Source organism: Tachypleus tridentatus, chromosome 13, assembly GCF_004210375.1.
Source record: "Tachypleus tridentatus isolate NWPU-2018 chromosome 13, ASM421037v1, whole genome shotgun sequence".
Taxonomy (NCBI): Eukaryota; Metazoa; Arthropoda; class Merostomata; order Xiphosura; family Limulidae; genus Tachypleus; species Tachypleus tridentatus.
This window is the reverse complement of record NC_134837.1, coordinates 204,425,050-204,440,856: the sequence shown is the minus strand read 5'-3', so window position 1 is coordinate 204,440,856 and position 15,807 is coordinate 204,425,050. Positions and strand designations below refer to the sequence as shown.

Sequence of the window (15,807 nt, the reverse complement as noted above, 5' to 3'; positions counted from 1 at the left end):
TATCATGTCTATAAATAATTTTTTCTCAATTTTTTATCAAGTTTTATATACAGTGATTTTCAACGTTCTTCTCATAATTTGGAGTATCTTAATTATTAATTCTCTAATTGAAGTATATGTAACATTTTTAATTGTTAAATTATTTCATGCTGATAACAGGGACGATTGTGTTTGAATTTACTAATGAACAACCTGGTAGCTGCTATATACCTAGTGAAATACAACGATTGTTTTTAATAATAATAAAAGCCCAGAGACTTTTGATTTAAAAATAACTTTACACTTAATGCCGTCATAACAAAAACGTTCCACAGACAAAGAAACCAAATAAATAAATAAAATTATTAACCAGTGATGTCACAATATATAATACCTTAATATCTGTGTTCTGTCCAATAACACTAAACACTTAAATCAAAATTTTCTACTCTTATGAATTTTCCCTCGGTAACCTCCAATAACAATAATGCAAGTATGACTTTCTTATATAATTATTATTATAAAGGAAAAATTACTATAATTTAACATCAGTTGGAAAGTGAGTGATTATAATTAGACTTAAAAGGACTGCGCCTAACAGAACATATCCTGATCCCAGACGTGCCATACAAAACTGAAAATTCTGACAACGTCCCACTAATATAAGACTACTGTGAAACCTGCCGTGTCTAAAACGTATTCTGTCATCAGTGGTTTTCTGAATAATTGTAATTCCTCGAAGGACGGACAACATTCGAAAAGCCTTTTTGTTCGTTTGTAAGCTTATCTTCTACTATGTTGTACATGAAAAATTTCCCACCGATTTCTTTGGTAGACTTTCTCCCAACACAGCTACGAACAGCAGGGCTAAATTGAGATGATTTTGTTTGGCTACGTTTCGGGGAAGAATCCGCCCATCGTTGGATGGAGACTTCCTTTGGTAAGGAAGATTTGATTTTAGTAAATTCGAGTTTCTCTGTCATTTGTTCCTCAGGATCGAGTCTTCTTTCACCACTTTCAGACATGGATCGCAATGTCCTCATTCCTTCTTTGTCACCTGTTAGATTTGGCACGACAAAAGACACGTTCGCGTGTTTTTCGTTCGTTGACTGTTTCTGTCTTCTCTCAAAAGAGATGTGTCCATTTCTCGTGAAACAGTGGCTAAGGGTTTCGTATTCAGTATAACAGGAATAGCGTTAGAGCCAGTGTGTTCTGGGTTTGTATCTTTCAGTAGAAGTCTTGGTAGAGTTCTTTCACTCCGAAATGACTCGGTTCTTTCATCAATAGCTTCGATGCATATTTTATTTGTATTTATTTTACTTAATTCGTCTTTGTTACTTTCTACAATGTTTACGTCACTTTCGTCTTTTGACTGCTGGTATTTAGAAATTTCTTTCTTCCTCAGAACACCTGAGGAGAGGTCACTTTCTTCATTGGTCACCGACACATTACTGAGGTTACAAGTTGATAAAGACAATGGTTCTGGTGCGTTGTTTACTTTGCGACCCATCTCGGGCGACGAGTACTCACTCAACACTTCGGGTCCGTCTTCATCACATAGTTCTGTGGAAGTGCTACTTCCACTCTCTTCGTTATCTTTCTCTGGAAGACCCTCAAAGTCAACTTCCTCTCGCCTCATCCCCCTTGCCTTCCCTTCAACCGTCTGAGGAATATTATGAAGAAGTTGTCGTCTTGCTGTTTCCATAGTAACCCGATGCTTTTTTTTCTCTTTTTTAGCTTGTTCCCATGTCAACGTTTGACCAGATTCCTGGAGAACTAAGTTAGACCGGGTACGTCCAGTGGACTTAAGTTTATGATGGCGATTTCGTAGACCACTGTTTGCCTTCACCAAAGGATTTTTCAGGTTCAGAGTTGTTTGGGATGCTTCCTTCTGTTTTCTTATCAATGGTTTCTTCCCCAAAGGAGATGGTTAACAGCAACCGGCTGATGAACTTTGGTTTTGTTACTGGGCTGGTGGAAACTGCCTGAAAAATTAAGTCCAAGTTATTAACCAAGACTGACATTCGGCTGTGGCGTCACTAAAAACTGGATGGAAGATAAAGTAAAAAGTACATACTTTAATAACGAAACACTGTTAAGTACTTGTCAGTAAAGCTAACGTTTTCTAGAACAAGCGTCTGATACCTTGCCAGTAATTAACTTGTATTTGTTGGTACTTCCCAAAACGATTCTATTTCTTGAGAAATAATATTATTAACATAGTAACAACACACAGGAAGAGATTCTGTTTATTGTGAGAAGTTGTTAACTTGAAAGGAACTCATGATTAACTTACGGATTATTCACAAACGGATCAAAGTACAATACGTGCTGATCTTAGGGTTAGTCACACTTCAACACAATTATGTGCACGTGTATCTTTAAAGCCGACATCACCAACTATATACATATGTATCTTTCTTTGTTTAAACACTGGTCTTGAGAGCTAACGTCCCTAATTACATACACATGTACTTTTAGTTTCTTTAAACACCGGTTTTTTAGAGCTGACGTCTATAACTATATACATATATATCTTGCCCATCACACCGAACACGACCGGCGGGACCCATGGCTCTCAGTTTGTGTTATCACACCCTAACAAAGAAAATCTTGCCTGTTAGAATTATATGAGCTTGCTTTTGTCTCTCCCGAAGTTTGGAATAATGTTTCTTCAGAGCTGACATGTCCAAGACCACTCTTTCAGCATTGGCGGATGGTGAGGTAAGGAGACCGGAACTTCCTGGCCCAAACAGGGTAAAATTTGAAGAGGTTGATGGTGATGGGGTCCGACTGTTGTCTCCTGGGTAGTGGATAAGAACATGTGAATCATACAGAAAATAAAAAAACATAGTTTTACTGTACTTAACGTTCTGTACAACGGTCAGTGGTCTAATATATTGTTTTGAAATTTGTCCTTTTACATAAAAATTATATTATATGCTCTTATAGTCACAATTGAGCACCACATACCCACTACAGCACCCCTTCAGATGTGGGGGGAAACGCCTCATGTTAGCCTAATTAATAATATTTTATAATTAGAAACCGATTATAACTAGGTTTTATCCTACTTTCCGACTGGTAACTTGCAGCTGTCTCCACGAAAGTCCCAAAAAAAAGACCATCCGTGTTCGTGATGGTCCAGATTCGATCCTGGATATCTTTGGTGGAAGTCTGGCCTCCAGAAACACATACGTTCTTTCTTAGAATTTCATGAAACAATTGATAGATGATAATTAATATATAATTATAATAATGTTACTATTTAATAATTAGATAACTACACTGTCTTACTGCCATTCAACACTAGTTAACTCTTCATACACCATATTAATGGAAGTGAGCGATCCATAATTACAAAACAAATACAATCAGTTATTTACTAAACATCAAAGTTCGCGAAGGAAAGTGGGTTATTGGACGTATAGGTTGAAACATCCAATGCCAGAAAACCGTGCTATTGGATGTACCGGTTCAAGTGGCTAGCGTCAGAAAACCGTGTTATTGGATGCACCGGTTTAAGTAGCTAATGTCAGAAAACCGTGTTATTGGATGTACCGGTTCAAGTAGCTAATGTCAGAAAACTGTATTACTGGATGTACCGGTTTAAGTAGCTAATATCAGAAAACCGTGTTATTGGATGTACCGGTTCAAGTAGCTAATGTCAGAAAACTGTATTACCGGATGTACCGGTTTAAGTAGCTAATATCAGAAAACTGTATTACTGGATGTACCAGTTCAAGTAGCTAATGTCAGAAAACCGTGTTATTGGATGTACCGGTTCAAGTAGCTAATGTCAGAAAACTGTATTACTGGATGTACCGGTTCAAGTAGCTAATGTCAGAAAACTGTATTACTGGATGTACCGGTTTAAGTAGCTAATGTCAGAAAACCGTGTTATTGGATGTACCAGTTCAAGTAGCTAATGTCAGAAAACCGTGTTATTGGATGTACCGGTTCAAGTAGCTAATGTCAGAAAACTGTATTACTGGATGTACCGGTTCAAGTAGCTAATGTCAGAAAACTGTATTACTGGATGTACTGGTTCAAGTAGCTAATGTCAGAAAACCGTGTTATTGGATGTACCGGTTTAAGTAGCTAATGTCAGAAAACCGTGTTATTGGATGTACCGGTTCAAGTAGCTAATGTCAGAAAACTGTATTACTGGATGTACCGGTTCAAGTAGCTAATGTCAGAAAACTGTATTACTGGATGTACCGGTTCAAGTAGCTAATGTCAGAAAACTGTATTACTGGATGTACCGGTTCAAGTAGCTAATGTCAGAAAACTGTATTACTGGATGTACCGGTTCAAGTAGCTAATGTCAGAAAACTGTATTACTGGATGTACCGGTTCAAGTAGCTAATGTCAGAAAACTGTATTACTGGATGTACCGGTTCAAGTAGCTAATGTCAGAAAACCGTGTTATTGGATGTACCGGTTCAAGTAGCTAATGTCAGAAAACCGTGTTATTGGATGTACCGGTTCAAGTAGCTAATGTCAGAAAACCGTGTTATTGGATGTACCGGTTCAAGTAGCTAATGTCAGAAAACCGTGTTATTGGATGTACCGGTTCAAGTAGCTAATGTCAGAAAACTGTATTACTGGATGTACCGGTTTAAGTAGCTAATGTCAGAAAACCGTGTTATTGGATGTACCGGTTCAAGTAGCTAATGTCAGAAAACTGTATTACTGGATGTACCGGTTTAAGTAGCTAATATCAGAAAACCGTGTTATTGGATGTACCGGTTTAAGTAGCTAATGTCAGAAAACCGTGTTATTGGATGTACCGGTTCAAGTAGCTAATGTCAGAAAACCGTGTTATTGGATGTACTGGTTTAAGTAGCTACTATCAGAAAACCGTGTTAAACGACAAAAGATAGGAGACCCTTTAGTTCCACGTACAAGTCATTCTCTGACCAGAGAGAAGGCAGCCAAGAATAGAGAGACCAACTGTTAGTTACAGAGAGACATGTGAGTTTTACAGCCTCCAAACCCGACTTATTAACCACTAGGTCACACTTGGTTCAATTCTTCGATCTTCTGCAGTTCGGCTTTAAAGGAAGACATTATCAAGGCTCAACTAATATACTGTAACGTTTCATGATATTCAAAAACAGCTGACGTTGTGGGGCATTTTTAATGAATCGCAGACGGCTGAATTTTCCCAGACTCACTTTATCTCATCTTGATATACAATATATCAAAGGAATATACAAAGCAGAAAAAAAAGCGTGTTTCTCAACTTTAGAAACATTTTCACGATTACATATACACGTGTGAATATCATTAAAGAAGTGGCACCGTGAAATTTACTTCTAGTGATAACTCTGGGTCACACATACTCAGTTCAACCTAAAATTACAGTATTCGTTTAGTTAATACTTCATGGTGCACGATAAAACATCCTTAAGCTCACTTGCCTATTGCACGATACATCAAGATGACATCACAGCCGTTAAGATTCTTGACTAACAAAGATCCCCCCAGATCTTGTATATAGCGCACATTACACCCTCTCCCCCGATCCTGTATAAAATTTGGATTACACACCATCATCTTGTATACAGCGTGGATTACACGAATAATGTATTTTAAAATGGCCATGAAAGCGACCCCTGTGGTTTAACTTTCGTTCATTAACCTATCAAACAAGATCAGCGTATCCCAAACTTTCTCGGTTCATGGCGCACCTTGGCAAAAAGAAAAACCAAACAGTTCCGTTTATTAAGTAGTTAGGTACAAACAACGTGGCCTAGCATAGCCACGTGGTTAAGGCGTTCGACTCATACTCCGAGGGTCACGAGTTCGTATCCCCATCGCACCAAACGTGCTTGCCCTTTCTGCTGTGGGAGCGTTATAAAGTGACGGTCAATTCCCCTATTCGTTCGTAAAAGAATAGCCCAAAAGTTGGTGGTGATAACTAGCTGCCTTCCCTCTAGTCTCACACAGTTAAATCAGGGACGGTGACCATAGATAGCCCTCGTGTAGTTTTGCGCGAAATTCAAACTAAACAACTTAATAAGTATTTATGTCCTAACAACTTAGCGTTCGAAATAATAATACTTGTAAATTGAAAGTAGAAACAATATTTTTATTTTAGTTTTAAATAACCACAATTACTAATGAGATGTGTGCGCCCGTTGGGCACTTCTCAAATCTTGGAATTAGATTGGACACCACCACCCTCATTTCCTGTTCTACATCGATTTTCACCCGGTAATTGCTTTTTATCACAGCAACCACCGAAAACTCAGCTTTGCAGATATATGACTTCGCAAATGGAATTAGGATTCGCCGACCTTTAGTACAGCGGATATTCATCTTTCACTGATATCCAAAACCCAGTTAGTTCAATGCTGTTAAAGTTTTGTTTTTAAAGTCTTGTCACAAGACAGCTCAAAAAGTTTTTCTTCTTCTGCAGAGGTAAATTCAGATGGAGCCTTAGCCTTGAATGATTCTTGGATCCATGCAAACTTCTCCATATCTTCTGTAAAGTAATTTTTCAAACCAGTCACTGAGCTGTGTGAGGTGCTCCTCAAAAACAGATTTTAGTTCATCAGTCAAATCAACTTCATTGGATGTAATAAACTGCTGCAACAGAGGGAAACAGTCTTTATCATCATCTTCATTCATTTTTCTTCTTCATAGTATAAACTTTTTTCTGCGAGTTTTATAATGTGTGCGTTGCTTCTCTGCAGAAAGAGATTCAACGCATTCAGTTTTTCTAACATATCACACAGGTATGCTAATTTTGACAAAAAATCCAAGAAGTTTCTAGTACATTCGTTTTCTTCTTCTTCGAGTAATTCGAACACACGGGTCAGTACATTCCACGGGAGAGCCATCGCGAGCTACAGCAGTACAACAAGGATGTGTGCTCAGATCCAATATCTTCACACAATTTTTTTTAAAAAACCTCGCCTTCTGTGGCCGAGTTTTTATAAAGTTCACCACTTTCAACACACTTTCCAGGACAAGGTTCAGCGGAGGACTCAGTTGCTTTGACCCAAGGGCTTCCCTGTGGATTATATAGTGTATCCACAGTGCATCAAGAGTTTTGCTTCGTATGAGTGGCTGCAATCCTCTATAACAGCTGGACATAAAGCGACCATAATCGGTACAAACACTTAGTCCAGTCTAAGTTGTTTTCACACATAAAAGTGTCAAGGATCTCAAACGAGTCTTGAGCCTTTGTACCTACAACGATAATTTTATTTACAAAAGATCATCTTCCACAATTTTGTCATCATCCATGAACCATGTGTAGTAAATCAAACGAGAATCCTTGTTACTATCAATCACCTCATCAAGCTGTAACCTGAATTACTTCCCTTTCATTTTTTTCAATTAGCTGATCATTGAGGTATTTGGCCATGTGTTGGATTCTACGACTGATAGTATTATTGGACAAAGGCACCTTTGAAAGCAGTCCTCCTGCAGATTCACCAACCATAATGTTCACCATATTCAATGCAGCCGGTAAAAAAATTAGTTCTTCTGTGATGGTGTGAGGCTTTTTACATTTTGCGACTCTATATGCTGCCTTGTAGGATGCTAGCAAAGCATTGCTTGGTATTGATGCTTGTTTCAAAAATATACCTTTTCGTTATTTTAACTTTCTGGTAAGATAATTACGGGTTTTATTACCCATGTTAGGATGATTGGTCTCTAAGTTGCTTCTTAGTTTACTTGGAAGCATGCATTCTGGAGTCAAAACTTTTAGACATAATACACACTACAGACACTCTTCATGATTGACATCTACTGAAGTAAAACCAAAATCTAGATAACTGTCATCATGTTTCCGTTTCTTCATAACTTTACCACTGGTCTGAGGTTCACCCATCTTTTCATCACTCCCACACTTCTCATTAATGTTCAAAATTCTTTCCATTTTTATACACAAGGACTAAAAAATCAACAAAATAATTCACTGAACTTTGCTAGACCTCGCAGACACTTGATCACAACACCCTTCAGTTGTATTGGTTACTGACAGATCCGGAAAGTAGACAGGTATTTGTATACAAAATCTAAGAAACGAAAAAGTTCGTGAAGTTACTGGCGTAGCCGAAAATACAAGCAAACAAAAACATATTTCAAACATTAGAGAACGTCAACGAAAGAAATGTAGCATGATCTAATGTTAAAACTGTGAACTACATTAAGCTAGTAGTACGCGCGGTGTTCGAAAGATGTCAATATCGCTGTGTTTTCCTCGAAAATTTGAAATATCTCGCAGGCCACCTGTGAGTTCGCCGCGACATCCAATTTGGGAATCACTGCACTGGGCCACGATAAGCAAATTGTTTGGTTATTTTCAAAAACATGTATGTTAGAAGTTGCTTTAATTTGAATTAACATTTTATCCTAAATCTTCAAACAGAATTCACTACAATATTTTAGTTTTCTTTCTCCGTAAATCTTATTATTAAATATTATGTATTTGTTTATTTATCAGACAATGGTCTGGAAAGAAATTATCAGTTTCATTATAGTATAATTATAATTTAATCTTAAAAATCATACTCCTCAAATCTTCGTTTTATAGATATTACAGCAATAGGTTTTTACTGCCTCTTCCAGTTTTACTACGATGTTACAGTTCATGTTGTTATGTCCAGTCACACTCTATCTAACGACTGTACATTTTGATAATAGATCATAGATCGTATTGCAAAAAACTTTGTCGTAAGCCTGTCATATTAACAGCACACCAATCTACCGTGCATGCCTTTCACAAAGTGCCTAGTGTACGAAGACGATAATTTTTCTAAAGCTGGTTTTAACAGTGTAGCTATTCAGAAATTCATGGACGACTAGACCTTGCAAGGAGTAGAATGAATACTCTTTCGTTTTTCAGCTGCTTGAGGTATGCAATTGTTAAATGGTAGATATCACTAAAAGCCTTATCTTATTGAAACCATTCCCTGTATACTTCGTTTCTAGACGGAAAGCCTTCCTAATTATGATTTGAACTGTTGCCTGTGGCTCTTGAACGACTTCAGTATTCGTGGAATCTCGCCTGTTTTAACATATCGCACTTTACGGCTGAGGTACGACTTGTCGCAAATATATTTCTGGATGGTTCTAATTCCCTACGTTGATTCATATTGTTTTCCAATATTACTAAATATGAGAGATATTACAATCTATAAAATGCTAAATCCCCAATACGAATACACACCTTTTGTAATATGAGTGTACAAATATTTTATGTGAGAAAGGGCGTAAAATACCCTTCCTCCAAACGATCAACTTTCGGTGACATCAAACTGCCTGGCCTAGTCCTAGTATGGCCTGGTGGTTATAGCACTCGACTAGTGATTTGCGGAACATGGGACCAGAACCTTTCATCGAATATACTCACCTATTAAGCCGTAGGAGCGTTATAACTTTACGATCAATTCCAATATTTGTTTCTAAAAGAGTAGCCCAAAAGTTGGCGATGGGTAATAGTGACCAGCTGCCTTTCCTATAGTCTATAATTTAAAAATTAGGGAGGACTAGCGCAGGTATCACTCGAATAGAATTGCGCAAAATTCAACAAAAACATTACCTTTGTGATGCCAAATAATGTCAACTGGTAGTTCTGAAACATTCCGTCTCACCGCAACTTTAATTCAGTTGTCGCTGTCACGTGATTTCTCGATTTTCATATCGAAAATCAAATCTTATACAAACGTACTCATCTTTTTGTATTAGTATAAAATTCGATTATTGTTTCATCTTTCGAAATACAGTAATTTATGTTAAACATTCAGAAAAATGGCATCAGTTCCAAGAAGGTTAGTTGTATGTTTGTAAATATGTTTCTAAGTTTTGATTATATTTAAGAGGGCTTAACAAGCGTGTACTCTTTCAACTTAAACTAATTCTATTCTAACTTAACAACCAAATAATGAGATTCTTTTTGAACTGTAAATTTTTCACCATTATTGTGGTCAGAAAATTAACACGGCATTTGTTATTTATTTATTTGTCTGTTAAAGCAACTTTTATATCACAAAGGTTATTCAAGGATGTAATTACCTAGATAAATTGGTCGACAGACAGATAGAGAGAGAATACCTTACAACAAACGAAAAGAAAGATAGGTTTTACCTTTTAATCTCGGTACTGGTAATGAGCTAGATAAACACCAGGTGGCCACGACTAACTGTTCTTCATCGTTGTCGTCTTCGTCGTCACTGAAGATGAGGTGAAGACCACGTCTGGAGGGGGCAAGAGATGACGTCAATGGTCGGATATTGTACATGTATTTTTCTCTCAGTTCGACCAGCTGGGGATAAGGAAACTGGGACATGGTGCATATCGTCTACGTCAGAATTAACAAACGAATCACTATCGTCTTTAGTTAACGAAATCATACAGGTCAAGTTTCAACCATTATTTCATAAAACTAGTAACACAGCCAACCACAGTACCAAAACCATTCCAAGTGCCACAACCACCTCCACAGTCACCCTGAGTGCCACAAACATCTCCACAACCAACCACAGTACCAAAACCATTCCAAGCGCCACAACCACCTCCACAGTCACCCAGATTGCCACAAACACCTGTCCAGCCACCCTCAGCCTTTACAATTCACATGCTAACAGGGTATGTAAGAAAATATTTACATTTATATATTTAACTTTACAACATCGAGAGAAATCTGTTAACAAAACCAACTCAAAGCTTCATTATTTTGATACTTAAAAACATTCCAGCTTATAAATATAATAATCAAAGCTAAATATTTAAATATGCTTTATAGACTGAAGACATAAAGATACAACTGTAGGTTTTACACGAGAATTATTAATCGATTAGTTACTGATGGCTCGGAAGGTTTGCAGACAACTTTTTGTCATTTCTAAAGATGGTTACACAGAAGAGAACTCCTGTGAAACTTTTTTCATCCATTGGAACACTAAACATGACTTATCTGTTATGATAACAAATGAAGTATTAACCTTAATAAGGTCGTTGGGGTCCATGAGTCCAAACTCCACCATCTCTCTCGTCAACACGCCCATAATACTGTAAAATTCGTCGGCACTTTCCACGGTCATTATTCGACTGTCAATCGAGAAAAAAAATAAAAAAATCTGATCATTAAAAGTAGAGAAATCCTGAAAACTTTAACAATTTAAAATAACATTTTGACAAGGTTTGCGGAACATAATGTTACCAGAGTAAGGTCTGCTAGTCGGTACAGTCCTAGGTGAAACAAATGACGTCAGCGAGTATTGGGCTACTTCAATACCAAGTACATAAGTTGAAGTATATCAATGGACTTCTACAGGGGGAAATGGTGTTGTTTAGTAAATAGAGGACGTAACAATACGATATTGTAAGAGGATGTGGTGTTTAGAAAATGGAGGGCGTAACAATACGATATTGTAAGAGGATGTGGTGTTTAGAAAATGGAGGACGTAACAATACGATATTGTAAGAGGATGTGGTGTTTAGAAAATGGAGGGCGTAACAATGCGATATTGTAAGAGGATGTGGTGTTTAGAAAATGGAGGACGTAACAATACGATATTGTAAGAGGATGTGGTGTTTAGTAAATAGAGGACGTAACAATACGATATTGTAAGAGGATGTGGTGTTTAGAAAATGGAGGGCGTAACAATACGATATTGTAAGAGGATGTGGTGTTTAGAAAATGGAGGGCGTAAAAGTAAGATACTGTAGAGGGACATGATGTTGTTTAGTAAACAGAGGACATTGCAACGAGACACTGCAGGAGGATGTGGTGTTTAGTAAACAGAGGGCGTAACAAAAAGACATTGTAGAGGAAACGTTGTTGATTGTTAAAAGAGGGCTTTACAATGAATCATTGTAGGGTGACATGGTGTTGTTCAGTAAACAGAAGACGTAACAAAGAGGCGCTGGAGGAGGACGTGGTGTTTAGTAAATAGTAACACTTTGTAGGTGGGCATGGTGTTATATAGTAAATTGAAAGCGTAAGAATGAGATATTGTAGGAAGACGTGGAGTTTAACAAATAAATGGCGTAACGGTGAGATATTGTAGAACAGTGGTTCCCAACCAGGGGTGCGAGATAGCGTTCCAGGGGGTGCGTGATAACATTTTAGTTCTTTTTGTTTATATTAAGGGTAATGTCCTATATATTCAAAAATTACTGTGAGGGGTGCGAGAACATATTAAAATTTTTTAGGGGTGCGAGGCATAATAAAGGTTGGAAACCACTGTTGTAGAAGGATATGGTTTTCTTCAGTAAAATGATGGCATCACAATAAGACAATGTAGAAAGCCATGGTAGATAGAAGAGATGACATTTATATAATCCTTACATAACAGTACAGTCACACAGTTTAGTAAAATATTAACAGATAAAAACAGGATAAATGAAACTCAGTTGTGATTGAATAGTTATACACATATATTGTTACATATTAAATATTGTCTGTACCATTTCTACCGTCTTGTTTACATTGTTTCTGAAGGACAGATATTAGCCACCCATACCGTCTTGTTTATGTTGTTTCTGAAGGACTGATATTAGCTATCCCTACCGTCTTGTTTACATTGTTTCTGAAGGACTGATATTAGCCATCCCTACCGTCTTGTTTACGTTGTTTCTGAAGGACTGATATTACCCATCCCTACTGTCTTGTTTACATTGTTTCTGAAGGACTGATATTACCCATCCCTACCGTTTTGTTTACATTGTTTCTGAAGGACTGATATTGCCCATCCCTACTGTCTTGTTTACGTTGTTTCTGAAGAACTGATATTAGCCATCCCTACCGTCTTGTTTACGTTGTTTCTGAAGGACTGATATTACCCATCCCTACTGTCTTGTTTACATTGTTTCTGAAGGGCTGATATTACCCATCCCTACCGTCTTGTTTATATTGTTTCTGAAGGACTGATATTACCCATCCCTACTGTCTTGTTTATATTGTTTCTGAAGGACTGATATTACCCATCTCTACCGTCTTGTTTATATTGTTTCTGAAGGACTGATATTACCCATCCCTACTGTCTTGTTTACATTGTTTCTGAAGGACTGATATTACCAATCCCTACATTTACTTTCTCATTGAGAAGTCTTTCTTTACTTATGTATCGTGTTATCCGGTAAGTGGTAATACTAAACACTTCAAAGTAAGGGACTACAAGAAAACGGGGGAAAACCTGTAAGTGGACGGTATGTAATAAAGTGATGTATTTTCATCTATAAAGTAACTTTTAGTTTTAATCAATCATAAAATATGACGACTTAGATAATTATCACCAGATAAATAGTCTGGTTTTAACAAATTATGTTAAAACATACAAATAATATGAATAATTAAGCAGTGCGAACTGAGTGCGTGTCTGGAGCTAAGATTAAACGAGGGTCCACACACATCCTAGGTGTTGTGTAAAACTACCTACTCTGTTATAACTTCTAGGTGTTATGTAAAACGACATACTCAGTTATAAATACTAGGTGTTGTGTAAAACTACCTACTCTGTTATAACTTCAAGGTGTTGTGTAAAACGACCTACTCTGTTATAACTACTAGGTGTTGTGTAAAACGACCTACTCTGTTATAACTACTAGGTGTTGTGTAAAACAACCTACTCTGCTATAACTTCTAGGTGTCGTGCAAAACTACCTACTCTGTTATAACTTCTAGGTGTTGTGTAAAACGATCTACTCTGTTATAACTTCTAGGTGTTGTATAAAAGACCTACTCTGCTAGTCCATCCCATATTGCCAGGGCAGTTCGAAGAAGTATTTCGTTTCCCTCCAGGAACATGAGGTCCCACACCTGTAAAACAGTGGACTTTGGCAGACAGGTGGAGAAGAGCGTGAGGAACCACTGCATGGTGAACACGTTGGTCAATGGTGGTTCATAACTAGCCCCTGGAAACATAGAAGACATTTAAAATACGTTATGTACATACCCGAGCTGGTTATACTTGGCATAACACGGGTTATTAGGTAAATTATATATTCAACAATGCTTTTTTGTTTGTTTAACTTTCGCCACAGCTACGACAGCTGTCTACGCTAACCGTCCCTAATTTAGCAGTGTAAGACTGAAGGGAAAGCAGCTAGTCATTACCACTCACAACTAATTATTGGGCTACGTTTTTACCAATGAATAGTGGGATTAACCATCACATTATTACACTTCCACGGGTGAAAAGGGCAAGCATTTTGGGTGTGACGGGGATTCGAACCCGTTACCCTCAGGTTGCGAGTCTAGCGTCCTAACCATGCTGGGCCCTAAGATTTAGAAGAGTGTATAAAAGTATTTTAACGTCAACGTGTTCGCACTATCCATTGTCGACGACGCATTTCGCTCAATCCAGAGCTCATCAGGTCAGCTGGTTCACAAGAAACATAGCTGTATCTTAAGTAGTAGATATGGCGAACATAGTTTGGTTGGAGTGTTGTCATCGTGCAATCTTTTACTTCCAGAAAATCTCTTAATGGCTAAATAAAGAATGTAGTGTTAAGAAATATAATAGGCCTAGCACTAAAATCTTACAAGTTGAATTAATTATAATAATGCTTCGCTATCTTAGAAAAAGCCTTCATAACATAACAAGTGTTATTATACTCAAAATAGATCAAAATGTTGTTTTAAATATGCCTCAATTGATGTTAAAAACAAACCCACGAAACAGCATCAACGAGAATGGAATAAGTAAAAACTAAGATTTTCATTCTTTTCAGTTCCTGCTTTTGTGTCAGCTGTTTTGGAATTGATAAGTACACGTTACGAAATGAAGTAAGAACTTATCTGTTCAGAGAACGTAACAATGTTGTCAAATTTTAAAAATCGTGTTCTCTGTACTACATAACATGTACATATTTACTCTTAGAACACGTACAGATTTTGCACAGAGTCTAAGACTTACCTGTAGAACTATCTCGTGCTTCTACCTGTAGTTTGTCCAAGTGGCGCGAGAGACAAATTAAGCGCATGCGCAGTAGATCTCTAACTACAGCCATATCTACGGAAAGTCCTCTCAGGTGATTTGCAAAATAGCCCTCTGGAAGAACGCCCTCTATGAGGAATATCATGACCTAAAAATAAAATTATAAAGTTCATAGTGAATATTCAGCAAAATATATTTTAAAATATTTGGATAACAAACAAAATATCTACCCATGAAGTTTGTGGTGAATGAAGTCAAAATCTTGTCAACTGATACGATTTGTCAGAACTGTAAGTCTGATGATTGTTAGTGACAGAAGTAACAGTTTCGAACTTCGATTCTCGAATACTGGCTAACAGGAGAATTCACTCCTTGGAGAAGAAACTGTTTACTGAAACAATGTACTAACTCGTACGTTTTTGTTGGACCACCTCTAGCGACTTTCGAGCGTGTTTGTTTCCGATAAGCTACTAAGTATCTAATGTCGTCTCCAGCTTTGAACCACTAACCACCACAGGACACGCACACAGCCGGCACTACCCGCCGTTAACTTTTGACCGCTTCTTTATCAAGGAATAGTGAGATTGACTGTCACATTATAATAGCTTCACAGCTGAAAGGACGAGCACATTCAGCGCTTCCATTGAATTCCGTAACCCACAGATACCAAAGTCAACCATAAAGCCTTACTTAAAACTCTACTGACTTCTTACGTAAAGTCAAGTGAGGAATTAAATAGTAATGGTAATATATCGAACCATGTTCAGGTTTTGAAACCCACACTTCACGATCAGAGACAGAATTTGTTCGGGTTTTGAAGATGTTACAACACGAACATACTGGTTCACAAAGAACATACGCACGGTGTTTATACATATTAAGAGAGGATCTTTATTTTCCAGCTACATTTTTAGAACATCCA

The 15,807-nt window shown here is 37.4% G+C and overlaps 2 protein-coding genes across 3 annotated transcripts in view; one reads left to right on the top strand and one right to left on the bottom strand.

The window, feature by feature from the left end:
• LOC143239685 (pleckstrin homology domain-containing family G member 7-like) overlaps window positions 1-15,807 on the top strand; it is a 406,704-nt gene that overhangs the window by 187,495 nt on the left and 203,402 nt on the right. The window lies entirely within an intron of this gene.
• The window catches only part of LOC143239688 (TBC1 domain family member 30-like), a 54,359-nt gene continuing 40,381 nt past the window's right edge, over window positions 1,830-15,807 (bottom strand). For both annotated transcript variants that reach the window (XM_076481064.1, XM_076481063.1), the window contains 6 exons: window positions 14,865-15,033; window positions 13,689-13,860; window positions 10,947-11,052; window positions 10,090-10,303; window positions 2,597-2,782; window positions 1,830-1,964 (listed from right to left, as the gene is read on the bottom strand). In XM_076481064.1, coding sequence (XP_076337179.1) covers window positions 1,882-1,964; window positions 2,597-2,782; window positions 10,090-10,303; window positions 10,947-11,052; window positions 13,689-13,860; window positions 14,865-15,033 — 930 coding nt within the window. In that variant the 3' untranslated portion in view covers window positions 1,830-1,881. The remainder of the gene's footprint in view (window positions 1,965-2,596; window positions 2,783-10,089; window positions 10,304-10,946; window positions 11,053-13,688; window positions 13,861-14,864; window positions 15,034-15,807) is intronic.